Consider the following 20,365-nt stretch of genomic DNA (forward strand, 5'->3'; position numbering starts at 1 on the left):
ATTCCACCTGCAGGTAAAAATGAAGTTCCCGGAAAGAGAGAGGTTTCCAGTTTCAGGAAAAAAAAATCTGTATAACTATGATACACAAGTCAGTAGTCTTGACAAAGTTCAATGAACAAAAAAAGCAGATACCGAACAACTTGTTTTCCCAAACCCCATGTGTTGCCTACTGCAAAACACTAGCTCCAATGCTTCTCTATCAAACAGGTTCCTTTCAATATTTTAGTTTACCAGTTTCCCAATAAGACTGATATGTATTCCTATAACACAGTGCACCACAGTAAGATGTTCCAGTATAACCAAATACACTGCATTCTGAAGAGTAAGGAAAAAACATTTCATAGAATCATAGGCAGAATCATAGAAGATCATCAGGCAGAATCATATCAGATCATAGAAGGGATCTCTGGAGATTATCTAATCCAACACAGGAAAGCATCCAGGTGGGTACTGAATATCTGCAGAGAAAGCGATTCCACAAACTCCACGGGCAGCCTCTTCCAGTGCTCTATCACCCTCAAAGTAAAGAATTTATTTTGCCCATTGCCTCTTTTCAGTGCTCTGCAGCAACAGGACAAGAATCTGATACCACTCATTTGGGTCCAGTACTTCAGATATTTTTAAAAGTATTTAAAGTCACCTCTCAGTCTTCTCCAGGCTGAATACATCCGGGTCTCTCAGCCTATCCTCATATGGGAGATGCTTCAGGCTCCTAATCATCTTTGTAGTGCTCCACTGGACTCTTTCTATGTAATTTTTCTTTTTTTTAAACTGGAGAGCCCAGAACTGGATATAGTACTCCAGATGCGGTCTTGATAGCACAGAATAGAGAAAGGAAGTTCACCTCCCTCAACCTACTGGCCACACTCTTTATAACGCATTCCACTTAATGATGTCCTAGCACCACTAACATGGAAATACCCTGCATATGTACTTAATGCACTGAAGTGCTCTGTAAGCACTTTCACTAGAAAATTCTCTTCCCACTAGTGCCTACTCCTTTCTCCTTTGTTTTCTTACGTAAGATAGCTAACTCATTTCTGAATAGAGTAAAAGAGTGTACTATCTCAGACAGTAGTCAGTTGCCATCACATTCCATTATGTTGAAGGATAGAAACAAGTGCTAGGTAAACACCGTAGAACTTTACCTGCTGAAGCCCCTCTCTAGAAGAAACAGATGTTCTCAAAATGTCATCAATCGACCACCACTGGTAAGCAAGAAACAGGGCTACAGCTTGAGAGAGTCAACAGGGAAAAAAATGTTAGTGATTCTTATCATTCCAAAAGATATTCATTATAGCTGTCAAACAATCAGGAATACCACTATAGTAATCAAAGTAAACATCTACTACTTGGCACTAGATTAAATGCAACTTTCACTACCTTAGCACAACATTCCTGGTGTGACACATCCCCCTCGTCCCCATCCCTTACGCAACTGTCCCATTAAAATCTTGCTTTAAAAGCAAAAGCAGTAAAATTAGATGCAAATTTTGTACACCATAACATACAGAAACTGCTTTTCAGACATAAATGCTGTCCTTCACCACTGTACTCTATTACCTCCTTTCATCACAATCTTGGCCTGCCAAGAGGAGTATAGTGTGTGCCCATACTTTATTTCTGGGTTGTGAATGGATATAGATACTGAATGGATATAGATACTGTTCTAGAGAGTCACATGAATGTAAGAAGGCCAAATGATTAGTGTTTAGGAAGAGTTTGCTCTACTAGCATTTATGGCACACTTGGATATCATATACCTAGTATTATATGGAGGACTGTAAGGGAGAAAAGGGAAAAAAAACACAAGGAAAAGTGAGGAAAAAATATATATATATTTATATATCAGTGAGATATTATCTTAGCCAAACTACGTCAGGAACTAAAGGTAAAGACAAATTCACAAATGGTACTGATTAATCACTTCTAATCAAAAGCTTCTAAGTTCATCAGCAAATTAATGGATTTATGAATACTCAACAAATTATTTGGAGAGGTGATGTGTAAATCCAACTAATCAAGAGACACATATTGTACTTTGATTCAGATGAGTATTGTGTTATTATGCTACACATACTGTGTATTCAACAAGTCCAGCCTTACTCTAATTAGCAGGCAAAGTTCAATCACTTGTGTACATGAATTCACAACAAGAATAGTATAGGAACAAGTAGGCAGTAAACAACTAATACAGAAGTCGCAAAGTTATAAGCTATGCTAGTGTGGAATGAGCAAGGGGCTGGTTACATGTATTCATCACAGAAAAAGAAACAACACAGATTAGAATCTTAAAATGAAACCTGTGAGAGAGTCCTCTGGTGCAAACAAAGCAAGAACTTTGTGTGTCTGCTCTCCACCATAAAGAGGAACAAAGCCCACAGTTGACAAGCTAATAGGAATCTGAAACAAGAGAGCACAATACTTCAATAGACTCTTACTAATAAAACATTAGTAAAATATACAGAGAATGGTTTAGCAAGATTAATGCTGAACACCAAGTGCTTAATGGCTAATTATAAAAGAGAAGCATTATATCCCAGCCATCACTTCAGACATTCTTCCTAGAAAGATCACATCACAAAAAGCTCAAACTCAAGTTCTGCAGATTCAGCCACAGTAATTTATACTGTTACAGCTCTTTGCTGATTGCAGCTTACTATGCACAACTGCAGTAAAGGGTCTTTATCTGCTCCAGCTATGTAAGCTCCCAAAGCCAACAGAAGAACAAAGCAGGCAGGTAGGCACAAAAACAATCTGGCACAGCTGAACTGCTGTTTGTTAACAAGAGCCCTGACGTACCAAGGTAGAAAGGCTTGATTCAAAAGCATCTTCTTCACTAAAATTGCACACCTTTAGGAATCTCAGGTTTGCCTGCTTGATTTTCCCCTCAGCAACAACATAAGAATGGTCAAATAAATCAATCTTAGGGGAGCTGATACCTTTTTGAAAATGCATTTTGCTATTTAAATTCACGTTTTCAGTATTTTGTTAATAAAGACTAGACAGAAGTTAATGCTGTGTTAAATAGACTTTCTTTTCTAGAAAACAATTTGAAAAGGATTATAATATGCTGTATCACTAATCATGACATTAACACAGACAAATACAGCACCTGCAGAAATACAGGAAAAGTACCCAAGACTGCAACTGCAATGGAGCCTTCAGCATTAACCTTTTAATATTATACAGAATCCTCTCAGCAATCTCATCTTTCATTAAAGCTAGCTACATGCTGCTTTTTTTATTGGTACTACTAGAAATGTTCATCTAAATAGAATCAACATCATTCAAGGGTTAAGTGTTTAAAATACAAAATGACATAGTCAGCTCTGCCAGAATTCCTAACAACTGCAGTGAACATTTTTCATAAAAAGAAAATAATAACTTCTGAAATCAGTGACATTTATTAATCAACAATTGAATTCTGCAATGAAGATCACTGGAAGAGATGCAGACTGAGGCATTTAGTTTCAGTAAATCATGAACCCCTTAACTATGCATATAGATACATTGCCTAGAATCAGTAAATATTAACACCCAGATTTATTGCAATTACAGAATAAAACAAATAGAAATTTAGAAAAAACGATGCTTAAATACTGATATAATTCAACAGTTATAAGACAGGTATTTTTAAGTATTTTAAGTCCACAGGTGTATCAAGAGAATTAGGACTAAGTTATTTGCTCATTCTTACTTTGCTGTGGTCTGACAGGGATAAGAACTCAGGCTGATTTGGATCCCCGCAACGAAGTTCAGACAAGTAGTCCTCTGCAGAGCTCTCCAAGTCTTCATGAGTGTAGCCATTCAACATATCCACAGGGAATGCCATTATCTTGGAAAAAAAAAAAAGGAAAACCTATCACTGGAGATAGTTTGAGGGAAACAATGCATAGTCTATTACTCATAGCTATGAAAAATTTAAAACTAAGATAGATATATAATCTCCTTGGCTGCTGTCTGAAGAGACTGTTCAAATCAAGCACCGAACATGACTTAACCTTGGCTATACAGTTTAGTTTTCCAAACAAGTACAGCCTAGGGTAATAAAGACACTGATGTCTTCAAAAACAAACTTAGTTTTGCCTCTTCTTCCTCACCCCTACCCCTCTCCACAGTACTTATGTGTCATTTCAACGGCGCAAAGTATAACCATATCTTTCACATTCAAGCCAGAGAGGAGAAAAGATTCTGGCATGTTAATTAGGATGGTGCCTATTAACATCCAGTCTGTGAAGAGTTCATGAGCCCAAACAGTGCTCAATAAGCGGAAGAGGAAGGCTTCAGTCTGTGTGTATGGGACAAGCAGGCAGAAATGTGACAAGTCCATTCTTTCATTCTGAGGTGTGTCATTCACCTCAAGACTCACTTCTCACCAGGCCTCCTTCACACCCATCACTTCTGACTTGAAATTCAAGACAACAGAATCTAAACATCAGAGAAACTTACCAATATCTTCAACACTTGCTGGCTAGCTTGTGCCAGCCAGCATCTCCCTCCAACACTTCTGTTAGCACCTCCTTTCACATCAGCACTTATGAAAAGTCCTTCCCAACTCTTTGTTATACCCTTCAGTGCAAGTAACTCCAGCTGCAAGCCACATGCCACTCTACACCTCCTGCAAGAGCAGTACATGGATGGACGGCCCAGCTGCTATCAGGAGACAGGCCAGAGCCATGGGCAGAGCTGCACAGTTGTCTTCCTCCTAACCTATGTTACTGAAGCCACAGAACAACAGCAACACAGCAACAAGTGGCCAGATGGTTTCAAAGTAAGCAGCTCAAAAATAACAAGAGGAAGAAACAGCTGATTTACTTTGGAGAGCTCGCATTTAATTATCTGAAGAAGTTGATTTGTTATGCAGAACTTCCCTGCATAACTGGCCGCCCAGACTGGCTTAGCAGCTGGCTATTTCCAGAATATTTCAACTGTGAACAGGATATGCTACAAGCTAGTTAAAAATCATAGCCCCCCCAACAGACTAACAGGACATTTCAGGGAGGTGACAAGGTAAGAACTAAAGCACTGACACCACAGGAGCAAGAACTCGTTGAATACTCTTCAAGATCTTGTTGAAGTAATTTCAGATTGAAATGAATGTGAACACCTGAAAAACACTGAATTTTCCTCTTTTAAAGCCTTTCCAGGTCTACACAACTATACACAGACCCACCAGGAGCTCCTTTCATGTTAGAACTCAAACTCCCTGAACTACAAACTAGCACCAGTTCATGGGTTTAATCTCTTCTGGAGGAAACATTCATCCAAAAGTGATCTTCTTAGGGCTAGCAGATACAAACACACCAGCAATGTTTTAACACACATTTTAAACTCACAATTTACACCCAGCTGGAAGCCAGGCACCAGCAGCATTCCCCAGGGCTCAATTCCAGGGCCTGTTCCATTCCACATTTCTGTCAGTGATTTGGGTGCAGGAGAGTGCACCCTCAGCAAGTTCACTGACTGACACTGAACTGGGGTGGGCTTTGCTTCACTAGAGGTATGAGGGGCCTTGCAGACAGCTCCCCCACACTAAGTGCATTAACAAAGCACAGCCAGCTTGTCAAAAGAGACAATTCTCCAGCTATACTTCATGTTGGCGCAACCTCATACTTACACTGTATGATAAAAAGGATGTTAATGCATCCATCAAATCAGAGTCCCTGAGGCACTGCTAGAACAACAGACCTCATTCAGAAGTTGTGGCCACTGCACTGGCGTACAGTCCCAAGCAGGAACTGTTGAGCTTTGAAGAATATATAATACTGCATCAGTCTGAGTTAATGTTATCCTTTCAATATGCCAGATGGGTAGGTATGAAATGTGCTTAGGTTAGCCAATACGTTCCTAGAAGATTTCTGTGTGACTCCTCTGCGGGTAGTAAGTCCTGCAGCTGTGAAGCCTCTCATAGCTGCTGCAGATTTAACTATCAAAATGCATTTTGGGAAACTTGAAGCATCCAGGAGGGAACATAGCTGGCAAGAGGGCAGGAAGGCACATCCTGTAAGGAGGCTGAGGACATTCGTGTTGCCTAGCCTGCGGAAGAGGAGGCTGAGAGGACCTCAGTGCTCCCTGCAGCTCCATGAGGAGGGGAAGCAGCAGTGGTGCCAGACTCTCCTCCTGGGAATGACAGCAGACTGAGAATAGCACAGAGCTGCCAGGGGAGAGTTAGGCTGGGCACTGAGAAACATTTCTGTGCCATGAGAATGGTCAGACATTAGAACAGGCTTCATGGATAAGTGGCTGATTTCTGTGCTTGTCAGTACTCAAGAGACACTGGACAATGCCCTCAGTAATGTGTTTGACCTTCAGGGTAGTTCTGAAGCGGTCGGGCAGCTGGACTCAGTCCTTGGAGGGCCCATCTAATTGAACTGTTTTGTCCTAATTTTCTCAGTCATGGTCAAGTGCCAGAGGCAGTCAGACAGACTTAACTGCCTCACTTTGAAGCCTCTTCCTAGGTCTGGATCCATTTCACTGACGTTGAACTCCTAACTGGAGTTCCATATCAGAAGCATTGCTCATCTCAGCTGCTCTTCTTACAGATTCCTATACTAGGTACACTTATCTCCCAATTGATGGGTGAGACACTGCAGCTCTGTATATCTTAAATGGCTGATGGTCAGGAATAGCGAATGAAAGCTTATAATCAAGTCTGTTCAGGACAAAACTGCACTAATGGTGCTATTTTGTAACATCAAGAAACAAAGTCAAACAGCTTTCACCAAACACCTAAGAAATTTACAACCCTTTGTATGTGTACCATCTTGATAGAGACACATTGCAATAGCTACAGTCTGAACAGGACGTCACATGAGGTTTGAGATTGTCACTGCTTCCACAGTAGGATGAAGATTTATCACCTGGTTGGCTGCAACAGCACAACACTCCTGCTGCTTTGCTGGAAAAAAATGGAAATTCTCTGTCTGCAGGCAGAAAGAAGAGAAGAATTATTAAAGAAATCATTAAACTGCTTAGATAAACCTAAGAATAACAGATGAGTGAGCCGAGTTTTTGCTTTTATATGACAAAGAAACATTCGAGTTACAAGTTAAAACTGAAAGCCTCTAGGTAAAAATTCCTGAAATGTTTCATAATAAAGTAGTGTGTGTCCAAAGGAAAAAACATGTAGTTAGAAGTTTAGTAATCATCTGAATTATGGTCATGACATCACTTAGAAAATTAAAGCAACAATCATATCTTTGCTTATTCAAAAAAGAGGCCAAAAACTGCTTTCCACTAATTAATAAATTCAATGAATTATTTTGAGAGTAATTTTACGATCTTCCTACTCAGCTGTTTGGATTATTTTCTATTTTTGTATAGTTCATTAATTACATCTTCACCCAAAATAACTGTATTAATAACTTTTTCATCCTATATCATTTCAAGAGACAAGAATGTAGGTCAGTTTTCAAGAGTGAACCGTCACAGAGAACTCAACATTCCTGCTTAACAATCACTTACTATTTGCATCATGAAACAGATTAAACATGTAAAGTCACTTTTTTTTTTTTTTTTGGTATTACTTCTGCCTTATGGTTGGTAAGGTCTAAAATATTTCACAACATATCAATTCACTAGATTCCTGAATAAATCATTAACTATATAGTTACAAAACCATACTGAAAGCACTGAAGAACTGGTAAATGATTGCCCCATGCTAATCTACAGAAGATCATACAAAAGTGGTCTAACAATCCAAAATGCAAGCATCTGCATTTTGAAAGGCAAACTAACCTACCAAAAACAAAGTAAATGACTATCAATAGTAATAAACCAATAAACTCCCCAAATTAAACCACAATTGCTTTGTCAGGATCTTTAAAAAAGTACAAGGTACAGATGGGTCCACAAAGACTCTTAAGCAAAGTGTGAAAGAGAAAGATGAAGGAAAGCTTTTCTGTTTTTCCTGAAAAGAGCATCATGCGTTTTTCTATACTGCAGCAGGAACAGCACAGGTCTCAGCCATGAAGTCCACCATATCCTTTTTTGTTGCTCTAAGCCTCCACGCGTAGCATTACTGTAAAACTGTCAGGTCAAATCCTTATCACATGCTGCGGGATCATGCTCTGCTCATGAGGTGCCACTCCAATTGGCCAGCCAACAATCAGGCTGACTGCACACACACACGATGTAGCCTCAAGCAACCAAACTCATCATAACCATTTGTATTAAATAAATACCAGAAAGAAAGAGGAGGATTTTTTTTTCCAAATGAGGCAAGTTATTCTTTTAACGTTAACTGAAAGAAAATAAACCTTAAACTCTTCATAATCATGTATTTTCACATAATGGCATTAAAGACTGTACATAATAAGTAAACACAAGCAATATTTGCTTTAATGTGGAATTGTATCACATTTCCTTTTCTCAGCACTACACAAGTTACTACGTGAGAAATGGCACGTCCTTTTTGGGAACATCTGCAGCAACAAAGGATAACGGATCAATTCAACAAACAATAAAACCACATTTAACAGGATGAGTAAAGCACATTCCTGTGCAATTGAGGTAGTTCTTAGCTCACAAAATCTTCATTAGTGTAAGCATTAAGATTGAATTTTTTTTTCTTCTAGATAGAGAGTAAGCAGGTAGCCTTGCAAGATGATTTAAATGTCAGTTACAGCTGCAGCACCAGTGCCATCTTAGAAGCATATGAAGATGAAGGAAGACAAAGGACAGAGGCTCAGACCACACAGCTTCCTGCCCATATGAGGATTTCAGCAGACTCTGGAAATCAAGGGATGCAGTCATCCCACTCTAGATCTTCAGTAGTGAATGCCATTATACGACAAAAATAAGAAGCCAAAAAGCTATACTGTTCCTTGCAGCTATTTAACAGAGCATAAATACAGTTTAAAACCTACTTCGTGTGCCTTTGTCTTAGTGTACTGAAGTCCAAGTGGTCAGGCAGCTAGCCAAGGCTTTAGAGGAATGAGGATAAATTTACAGCTCTGGCAGACTTAATGCAAGGGAAGACATATTACCTGATCTGCATCAACTCCTCACCTACGAAGTTGTACTAATCAGTACCTCAGAAATATCAGAGTGAGAAATACTTCACCAAGACCATGAGATACTCCAATAGAACTTTACTAGAAGTATGCTTGAACAATACAACTTAAAATCAACAATCCACTAGCAAGCTTTCAACATAAAACAACTGACCACAGATGCATAAAATTAAATTAACTGCTGCATAACTTATCAATCTTCAGACCTGAATTTGTATTTAAAAATGGTAAATTTGTTCTTCTTTAAATTAGAATTTGAAACTAGCACCACACACATCATGGTGCTCGAGCTATGATCAGCAGAACATTTTTGCTAAACCAGGGCAACCACTCCAACCACAGCCAATGTACACGTACGCAGTGGGTTCACTCCTGTAACAAAGTTCTGGCCTACTCTGACAAAAAGTGAACTTCAGCGCAGCCTGTTAAAGTATTTAGACAATCAGTAGAGTACTGCATCGCAGAACTGCTCAAGGACTCTTGTACACCTCTCATTAACACTGATAGAGAAGTCCATCTACATGCTGCACCGGCAGCAGTGTGAAAAGAAACTTAAATTACAAACTAAATCTCCCTGTGCAGCTTCTGTCACTCCAGAAAAAAAACAAGACATGGGATTGTGCAAGTCCCGAGTCTGCTCCAGCACCAGAGCTGATGATGCACTATGCTGACAATCCCCTTCTCAATCATAGCAGCATTTCTTTTCTGCTATGTTTCCCATCTTGCTACGTTCAATTGCTAGGTCAGTGAAAGTGGAAGCCACATAAAAGTTGAAATAACAATAAAAAGTGATTAAAAAGAAGTAGTGTATTTAATTTTCCAGCTTATAGTAAAAAAAAAAAACAAAAAACAAAAAACAAAACACATGATTCCTACCACTAAAATAATAAAAACTGTTTAGTTCTACTATCACACTGTTCTATTAAGAAACACATTCCACAGCTGTTTTTTCTTGCTTAGACTATCAGCTGTAACATACACAAAATCTTCCCATCACTTCTGCTTCTTTTTTGTTCCGAATTACTTACTTCAAAGATGAATGGGGAGGTGTTTGTAACGTATTGTGCATTTGGACTTTTCACTCATTTCTATCCCAACAGAGTCTGAAAAGATTAGCTTAAAAGGTTATTCATCCTTTTGTAATATAAAAACCTAAATTTTAAACTCGCGCTAAGGTACTCTCCATACAGATTTAAATATCAATTATCTGTCTTGCTTATTACTAACTCTGTGGTTTGAAATACATAGGGAATGTCTGTACAACAACCAATTTAGGTTACTAACGTAACAGCTTTCATATTTTATAATTATTTCTAATCCTTAAAACTGTTCGTTTTAATTTGCAATGTAACAAAGACTGAAGCAAGAAGACAACATTTCAGGAAAGAGATGTTGCTTTTTAAGCAACAGAATATAAATTAGGATTTCTTGGAAAAAAAACAATCTTACAGGCTTGAGGAATTAACAGTATGCTACTTGATCTGCCACACTGAACAGACAACTTCAACCCTGCCCACTCAATAGCCACAAATTTGAAGGGAGGTTTTCTTGGATTTTAATTCCAGAAGTTTGCTTTTGTATATTCCTTAATTATGTTTCAAATCATCATCTGCATCATACTAATAACGCATATAAATATCATTTCCTGCTGCATGGGTTTTGTTCAAATTCTTAGAGAAAACTGTCTTGTCAATTTTAAATACAAGTTCTTGCCAACTCAGATAAATTTGCCCTGGCTTGGAGAGGTTTGTTTTCCTAAGTAGAAGGAAAAATATTTTCATCTACCTCATTTATTTTGATAGGAAACCCCAGTAAACTCTAAATAACAACCTCCCAACGTTACAAAGACCCAACCAACAACAACAAAACCTTATGGAAGCACAGGACAGTGATTTAAAAACTGCTGTCAACATTCACTGAGCACTCTGGATTACTGTGTCAACCACAAAATCCATAATCTGCTGGAAGCAGCTTATGCAGCTCTGGTTTTCTATCACAGAGAAATGAAAGCAGTTCATTTAAATGTAAATACAATCAGTCTTTGCCGTCCATTAATTAGCCACCATAATTTAATTTACTTGTATAGCATAGAACTATGAGATCTACACGAAGGATCTATTCCCCAGTTCTGCTATAAAATGACTTCAGTTGAGGTAAGCAAGAACTATGGCTGAAAGGTTTATTTGTCTGGGTTCATACAGTATCTTGTGGAATTAAATGCTGACTAAGGAAGAAAAAGAGGTCTTTCACATTTATAAGTACTGGCATATGGCCTGTTTTTCCTTTAAAAGAAAGTGGAAAGTACATTAATTTCTGTACAATGCAATCTTTTTTTTTTTTTTTTTTTTTTTTTTTAAAACATGTCATGAAACATGTAATGAAAATATATATTAAAAAAAAAAAAACAACATGTAATGAAAATATTAAAATCTGGTAGCTACAGAAGACTAAACTGTTGCCAAAATCTACTTCTGCAGAACCAGATAAAAATATATAACAAGTAAAATATATACACAGTAAAATATACAAACAATATTAAGAAGTGCTTTTAATTAAATGAGAGTTTCCCTTACAGCAAACACGACTCCTGAGGTCAGCTTCAAATGAAACATGAAAATAGGAAAAATAGGAAATAACGAAAATAGGACGGGGATCTTACCAGTTGTCAAAAATAACACCACAGGACAGAATTAGGAGACTCGGTTATGCAACTACACTCTAAAACCCACCACAGCTAGGAAAGGTTCTTAAGCAGACGCTTGATTAAGCACCACACTGACACTGTTGATATTTTCCTCAAGTGATTAAAATTAGGCATTAGGTTATGTAGCCTATTCAATCAAAGACTAAGTGCTTCAGTATACAAAATACTAACCTGTTATTTACATTCTCTTGAACATTTAATGAGATCATCACTTGGTTTCTTGAAGAGCATTTTATTCAGTCTGCAGATTGATACACAAAAGTATTTTTCTGGCACACTTTCCTAACTATGTTCAAATTCTATGTTTGAGTCAAATTCAAAGAGTCACAACTAATAAAGCTGAAGTTTCTTACAGAAATCTTTCATGCATTTCTTTTCCACCTCTCAGATTTGAAATATATACAACCACACACAGAATTAAATCAATTCCAGTTTCGCTTGAAGATCATTAATATCAGTAAGACAGAACAGTGGGGCTAAGCAGGATTTTTACTTCCTAGATCCTCATCTCTTGGACATGCAACTGATCCCATGCTCTCATGTTCAGCACTCATTCTTTTCTGCAGCTTCTTTTCCACAATACAAATCTGCATAGCGTTTTCAAAAAAATAACACCACACAAAATTGCTCACAACCCACCTTTCCAGTCACTCCTCTTTCTCTCTTCCATTCCTCAGCATTTTCAAGTTGCTGTTCTTCAGTTCTCCAGCTCCACTCTCAGCTCTGATTTTATGTCTGCACTTTATACAACACAGCTTCTGTTTTTAAAGAACAGCCTTCCTACAGCTCATCACTTGTAAACCAACAGCCTGCCTTCCTCTGGGAGGCAGCCAGCTGCACTGATCTTGCACTGCTCACCTCTCACAACCTCACGGCCCTCGGCACTCCTTCTGCTTCTCCAGGTACCTCTTTCAAAAGACGTGCCTCTGTATATTAAGTGAAAAATCTTCCTTCTCTATATTTTTTTCAGTTTTATTTGTCTCTTACTATCAGAAGATAACCTCCTTCTCCCATGTTGTGCCCACGTATCTTGCTAACTTGTCATATTCTAACATCCCTCCATTTTTTGAAGTGCCATCCAAAATTCATGAAGAAAACACTCAAAATCTAATGAGGTGTTGAAAAGCCAACATTCCTCTATTCCTCATGATATATACCAGGTGACTTTATAAATCAACTGTGTGCTCTCAGGGTTCAAGTTCTACCTTTAAACAGTAAAGATACAACACACAGGCATACATGTTCAATCTCTTCCAAGAACTCCCTAATACATGCCAATTTCCTTGCACGCGCGACTGCATTTAAGGTGGTCTAAGACCACCTGCTTCAGCCCCTCAATTTCTCCTTCAGCTTCAGCACAGAGACTTTTGGCTAACTTTCAGCTGGTTTTCCCCAATTTATCATATTTCCATTGCTTGTTATGTCACAATGAGCAACTTTCTATCTTGATGCACTATAACCCAAAACAATGTATGTGAAATCCAAGGAAAAAGTCCTTGCACCTGGGCATGCAATGATAAAAATAGTCTACTGTGACTCCAGTATTCCTGAAAAGCAGGACAAAAACAAAGCTGCCCACACACCAAGCAAAGCTAAACTGGAAAGTTTTAGAACTAGCACTCACTGATGCCTTTTGCTAAACTAAAACACTGGTCCTTAAACTAGTATACTAATCCCTATTGCTAAACCAGCCCTTCTGATATAGGCTATATCATATACAGAGATGAGATCAATGAAACAAAAACTCTTCTCTTGATCACACTTTGAAAAAACACCGAATACAATTAGACAGCTGATGGGTTTCTAAACCCAACATAACTAATCTAGTGGTGAGTACTGCAGAAATGGTACTGCAGAAACACTATGTATGCATTTGTTTTTATTTTGAAAACTTTGAGTTGTGTTGTCCTCTTCTATGTCCCAGACGCAGGGGCAGTTGACAAGCCATGCAGATGTCAGCCTCATGTTATTCAGTCTGAGTTACTGCTCATCAGCTAAACAACAGCAACTCTCTCTATAGGTGCTTTGAGAATATTCCAGATGAAAACTCAAACGTGACAGTGACTAGCTATGTTCATCAACTCCTCCATAAGAGGAAGAACTAAAACTGCCTGAGCAACTACTATGCCATGAAGTCTAAAGATGCTGTCACTTTCAGCAGAAAAAGCCACAGGAAATGCAAATGGTAAGTGGTATTCCACCTCCCGCTTTTTTTTTTTTTTTTTTTTTTTTAAATTGTATGTGAGTTTTTTTAATTGTATGTGAGTAGAACCCATTTTAAAAGTCGTTTGGAAAAAGAGTGCTATAACTGAGAGAGCAGTATTTACCTTGTTTTTCTTGTGTGATCCAAATGAAAATACAGTAGAAAAGGGTCAGTAAAAACATGGGAATGTCCCACAATTCCAGGATGTGAGACAGGTAAATCTGATACAAAGGGCTGTAACTACAGGTTCTTATCAGTCAACCGTATAACTTTCTCACAGATCAAGGTGAAATTGAGGCTTTTCATAGTTTGAGTATACAGTCACATGGCCCATTTACTATAAAATTGAGGACCATAATTCTGGAAATTGGCACTGCAGTAAGTACAACACATTTGGAACACTAAGAACTTAAACCTCAATCTACCTTAAGACCTTTGATTTACTCTATTTCCAGACAGGAAATAAGCAGATATCTCTAACCATTATTACTACTACCTTCAGAAGGTGACAAACAGCTAAAAATATGGTGTTGGATAAGAATGAATTCTGAAATTCACCTGCTTCTTGCAGTGTGTTCTACAGCAGCCAGTGCTTTCAGCTGTACGTAGATGTTTGCCTTGTCAATGCAGAACAAAATAATTAACTTCACTTACTAAAATCACATGGGATTAAAGAAAACCAGAAGACAAAGACGACTAGAAAGACAAAGTAAATAAAGCTATTTCAGAGAAAGATAGCATGAAATTCAGGTGACATGAACATTACAGACATTAAGAATAACATTTAAAGCTAGTAATCAGGACTTTCAGCCACAGACATGCCAAGAAGACATTTCTGAATGTCAGGTTGATGCCAGTCATTTTATGAAGAGATATGTCAAGTTACCATCACAGGCCATGGACAATATGCTAGCAAATACAATAATGGCAGGTATAAGCACTTTCATATAACCCTGGAAAAGAGAACCCATGCTTCATCACCTGTACAAAGACGACACAGATAGACTATTCCAACTCTAATCCAGCTCACAGATGGATTTGTTGGTATGTTTGCTTTCATTGTACCTTCAAACATCTTCAAAAGGATGGGAAAATGGCATATACAAATTAAAAATAGAAGAACACTTCGTCCTCTGAAAAAGAATCATTCAAGAAACAAACACAAATTAATATTATTGTGATTAAGAAGCTAGCAAACAGTCAGACATCATCTAAGCTGTTCCAGCTAGAAGTAAAAATGAGTAAGGTGCAGTATTTCTTGTTTATGTAAAAGTCCTACTTCCAGAATAAAGGAAAACTAAAACATCAAAAGAGTATTATTCCATTGCTCAAAACTCTTAGGAATCTGTTTAGACATCAACTCTTCTCTAAGCCTTCCAATGGGCCCAAACAAATGATCAGCAGCTCAGGGCACAGTCTTACCCGCTCCTCCCTACTGTCCATACCTATTGCTATCAAGACCAATATTTAGCAAACTCCTCACCACATAGTTCAAATTCCTACGCATTTGTTTGCCTTTGCTTCCAGCAGTCTCATACCTGCAGCTGGTTCATTTTGATTCCTCACAACTGCCTCTGTATAACCATTCCTGAATCAGTTCAGCCTGGTACAGCTGTAATATCAAATATTTGTTAACATGAATTCACTAGCTACTGGTGAACAAGTTACTACAAGACTGAAGGTCTACATCTGAGAATGTCAGCAAGGATGTCTGTAATACAGAAAGGAATGCACACAGCCTCCTCCCTCGTGCCATCCTGTCCTTATCTCCATCATCAACCGTTCTTCCATCAAACATACTTCCAAGAACATAACATGCTCCCGGGAACATACCGCATTTCCTATTTCTCACAATAATATGTGCCACATTACTAAGTCATACCTCTCAGTACCAAAGCTATCCTGTTCTGGATGCACTTGAATTTTTGAAAGAATGACTTAGGCTTTTATCTACAAATCAAAACTAGTAACTGTTTCTCCGCTAGAGATACAGATATTACCTCTTTTTATAGCTCAGGTGCATTATGAACACAGATAAGTTAATCATCGCTAAGCAGCCTGCACTGCAGTGCAATAACATTTCTGCTGTTACTGGTTTTCCTGACAACCCCAGCAATTTAATTATTATCCATCCACAAATCATTTAAGCTTGCTGGAACAAATTTTGATGGTTAATTCTGCAGCAGCTATGAGAAAGGCTTCACAGCTGCAGGACTTACTACCCGCAGAAGAGTCACGCAAAAATCTTCTAGGAACGTATTGGCTAACCTAAGCACATTTCATACCTATCCATCTGGCATATTGAAAGGCTAACATTAACTCAGGCTGATGCAGTGTTATATATTCTTCAAAGTACATCAACAGTCCCTGCCTGGGACTGGCCAATGCAGTGGCCACACATTCTGAATAAGGTCTGTTGTTCTACCAGTGCCCCAGGGACTCTGACTTGATGGACACTGCATCCTTCCTGATTATTCTTCCTCTACAGCGATTCCACAGAATTAAGAAGCTTTTTAACTATCCTTACATGTTTTGATGAAGCCTACAACGAAGAGTAACTGAATCATCTCAGCCCCTAAAGAACGTCTAACCGTAAGGAGAAAGGTGAGGCACTGACAACATGTATATCCCCTAATCTACAGTGATAACAACAAAATCACGATACATTATTTTACTATGAAAATCAAATACAGGACCAAGAGAAAAAATTAAAAACCTAAATGCTACTCTGAATAGCTGCACAACAACAGTTTACTACACAATTCAGAAAAAAATCTGATCTTTTTAGATTTGCAACTCAAGGAACTGATTAAATACATGGAGATATATCATGTAGATACATCCTTTAGAACACAGGACTTTCCAGTTAACTTTGAAAAAACAAAAGAGATATGTTAGCTCTGACAATTCTTATTAAGTTTTAGTGAAATTTTAGGGAAGTTTTGAAAACTTGCTACTTTTTTTGAGGAAAAATTTTTACATATTTTAGGAGCAATTTCAAAGAGTTCTCAAAATCTCAGGCTCATTGAACACCACCTAAATTTATACTGACTAAATAAATACAAGCTGTCACATTCCATTGACTTAGCTACCTGCTTTCCCCTCACAAAAAAAAAAAAAAAAAAAAAAAAAAAAAAGCCAGCAGTAGCAAAAAAGAACAAAAAAACAAACACAAATACCTGTCAGGATGACAGCTTACAGCTCTCAAGGCAACACATACTTTTTTTAAAAAATGCAGTAGAGAAAACAATATTAAAGCAGGCTTTTGCACTCAGGATTGCTTAGTCTATACAGGAAGCACTAGAAACAGAAGCTTGGGAGAAAAGTTGAAGTTTATTAAATTTAATTAAAAAAAAGTACCCAGTATTCATTGAATGATACAATTTAGAGATATTGATAAGCCTTGTACCTAAGAACATACGTAAAGGGCTGTTCTACTCTGATGAGCTTTTCTACTGCTACAGAATTTCATATAAACATTTATTTTCTTGCATTTAAAATAAGAAACAAAAACACTATTGAACATCAGCCTAAAGAACTCCAACTACCTTGTACTGGTTAAGATTCTGATCTCTAATAGCTACTTACTGGTTTAAATTTAAACTGGTTTTAAACTGGTTTGCATGAAAAAGATGTCTGCGCAAGTAATGAAGGTAAAGCTTCCCTTTTAAGTTGTGTCACCTTAGCAAAACTAGTAGACACTAAAAAAAAATGTTTAATTAATGAAGAGACATTACATTGATGTGCACATGAATGAAATTAGGAATATTTTCTTACAAATCATTTGTCTGAGTACTGCCTCACTGTAAAGGAGTTACATGATGAAACACTCCAAAAACGTGGTACTGTGTTTCCTGACATGCACTGCTGTAGAGATCTCAATGAAAAAAATACAGTAGCATCCATCTTTCACATCACTGACACTGAAACATTCACTTCCAAACATGGCAGATGCTAACTAAGACCAGATTGGAGAAAGAAGGATAGGAAAGCAACTGAAATACAGATCTCAGTATCCCAACAGACTTTTTGTTTGTAAAATCACAGAATCACAGAATTGTAGGGGTTGGAAGGGACCTCCAGAGATCATCGAGTCCAACCCCCCTGCCAAAGCAGGTTTCCTACAGCAGGTTGCACAGGAAGGCATCCAGGCAGGTCTTGAACATCTCCAGAGTGTGTTCAAAATGGTGTTGAAATAAGAGGTAGAACACCTGAACTTAAAATGTGCAAGCTTAAACCTCACACAGAAAAGCACAGACAGAACATAAGTCAGAGGACAGAGAGAAATAGGTGCCCCAATGAAACACTTGCTTATTGATCATTCTTAAGACAAGAAGTGAGAAATTATCAATGTTAAATCTGTCATGTTTCAATTGAAGTGCTGGTGTGTTTAAGGAATCAGACAGAAGATGCATGAAGTTCCCATAGAGAAGAGTTTGAAGGAGAGGAGTGACCACAATCACTCATCTGCAGCAGCCTCCTGCAGGACTTCCAGCAGCAACACAGCACCAAATTTATTACCCTGAGCATTATGACACTATGCTAACTCTTCTTAAAAACTGTCATGTTACACACAAGAACAGGTCCAATAATGCTGCCCAGTACCCACAAATAATCATAACAAGCAGAAAAAAATTCTTTTTCTCACTTGTGCACACATACACACGCACAATAGGATGAGATGGAATGTCTTCACATTGCACCAGGGGACGTTCGGGTTGGTTACTGGGAAAAATTTCTGCCCAGAAAGAATGCCACAGGCTGCCTAGGGAAATGGTGGAGTCATTGACTCTGGAGGTATTCAAGAAGCATGGAGATGTGGCACTGAGGGATGTGGGTAGTAGGTATGGTGGGGATGTGCTAGTGGTTAGACAAGGTGATCTTAGTGGTCTTTCCCAACCTCAATGATTCCATGAATGTGGAACCAAGCATCACTGGACTCTACCTCCAAATGACAGGCAGGAGTTTTGAATTACTCATTTTTAATAACACAAACAACACAGCCGATGGCACCCAAAGATGACTCTTAATTTGTTCTCTAACTAGAACATCAGCTCAGATATAAAACCAGAGGGTTGATGCATTTTGTTTTCCATTAACGGACATAAAACCCAGTGCTTTAACCCAAGCTCACAGAATAACCCACTTTCTCAGGCCACATTTAACCCTCCATAAATAGGATGGCAATGCTATACCAAACATCTTGGGCAGGATGCTTCCCCTTGTTTTACAATGGAAGAATTGACTCTACCTTAAAATAAAATTCTTAACCCTACATATCATGTGTATGAAAAGGGAAGGGAGAGCATGCATGTGCATCCAGGCTGGATGTGGCTCTGGGCAGCCTGGTCTGGCGGTTGGTGACCTTGCACATAGCAGGGGAGTTGGAACTAGACGATCATTGCGGTCCTTTTCAACCCGGGCCATTCTACAAGTCTATCCCCATACACAATTCACACAGACACAGCCATCTTTGTGGAAGGCATCTGTTGTAACACAGTCATTTTTACTTCCAAACACAGGCACACAACGTACCCGCAGACAGCAGAGCTCACATACATACGTGCCTAAATATGCAAATAGCAGCGGTACAATAGACGCCTTCCACAAAAGATGGCTGGCTCTACACCACGCAGACCGGCCCGGGCCAGAAGAAACGGTGCCGCTTCCCTCAAAACTCGCCCAGAACTTGGCAGCGGGCGGCTCGCCCTTCGCGGGGCTCAGCCCGGCCGAGACGATGGGCATCCGGTCCGAACGAAGGGAGAGCCCGGCGGAGCCGCCCCCGCCCCCATCCCGGGCCTCAGCCCCCCCACCACGGTCCTGGAAGGCGGCCGGGTCCGGGCGCTGCCCGCCGGGGGCGGCGGACACCTGGAGCCTGGACACCTCGAGCCTGGACACCTCCGCGCCCCGCCCACCTGCCGCCGGCGGGCTGCACTCCCCGCAGGGCAGGGCACGGCGGGGCACGGCAGGGCCGGGCCTGTCTCGCTCACCTCCCCGGCCTCCGAGCGCGCCCACCCACCCTCCGGGCAGGCCCGCACGCCGCGGGGGGCTCCGGCAGGTCGGCCGTTCAGGAGCAGCCTCACCTCAGCCCCGGGCGGCCTCCCGCGGGGCAGGAGGAGAGAGGAGAACGCGGCTGAGGGATGAGCGGGGACGACGGCTCCCCGGCAGCGCTAGCGGGCTCACCTCCTGCGTGCCCTGCTCCTGCTGCCTGGCGCCTGATATCATCCCTCCGCCGCTCCCCGCCCCTCGTCGTGACGCACTCCCGCTGCTACGCCCCGAGGCGCTGCTGGCCCCACCATGGCGCCAGCCCAGACCATGGCTTCCGACGTACCTGCTCCGTTCCCCGGCCGCCGCCTCCGCGGGGACTCGGCGCACAAAGGAGGCTGGCGCCGCCCCGGGGTGGAAGCGAGGAGGCCGCGCGTGTGTTGGCTCGCGGGGGTC

The 20,365-nt window shown here is 39.9% G+C and overlaps 1 protein-coding gene across 1 annotated transcript in view; it reads right to left on the minus strand.

Moving 5' to 3' along the window:
• FAM169A (family with sequence similarity 169 member A) overlaps window positions 1-20,149 on the minus strand; it is a gene marked incomplete at both ends in the record, with an annotated part of 35,203 nt that extends 15,054 nt beyond the window's left edge. Inside the window, 4 exons of the mRNA XM_079548842.1 lie at window positions 1,149-1,234; window positions 2,304-2,403; window positions 3,701-3,838; window positions 20,108-20,149. Of these exons, the coding sequence (XP_079404968.1) occupies window positions 1,149-1,234; window positions 2,304-2,403; window positions 3,701-3,838; window positions 20,108-20,149 (366 nt within the window). The remainder of the gene's footprint in view (window positions 1-1,148; window positions 1,235-2,303; window positions 2,404-3,700; window positions 3,839-20,107) is intronic.
• Window positions 20,150-20,365: the final 216 nt, after the last annotated feature.

This window comes from Tetrao urogallus (assembly GCF_951394365.1).
Source record: "Tetrao urogallus genome assembly, chromosome: Z".
Classification (NCBI taxonomy): Eukaryota; Metazoa; Chordata; class Aves; order Galliformes; family Phasianidae; genus Tetrao; species Tetrao urogallus.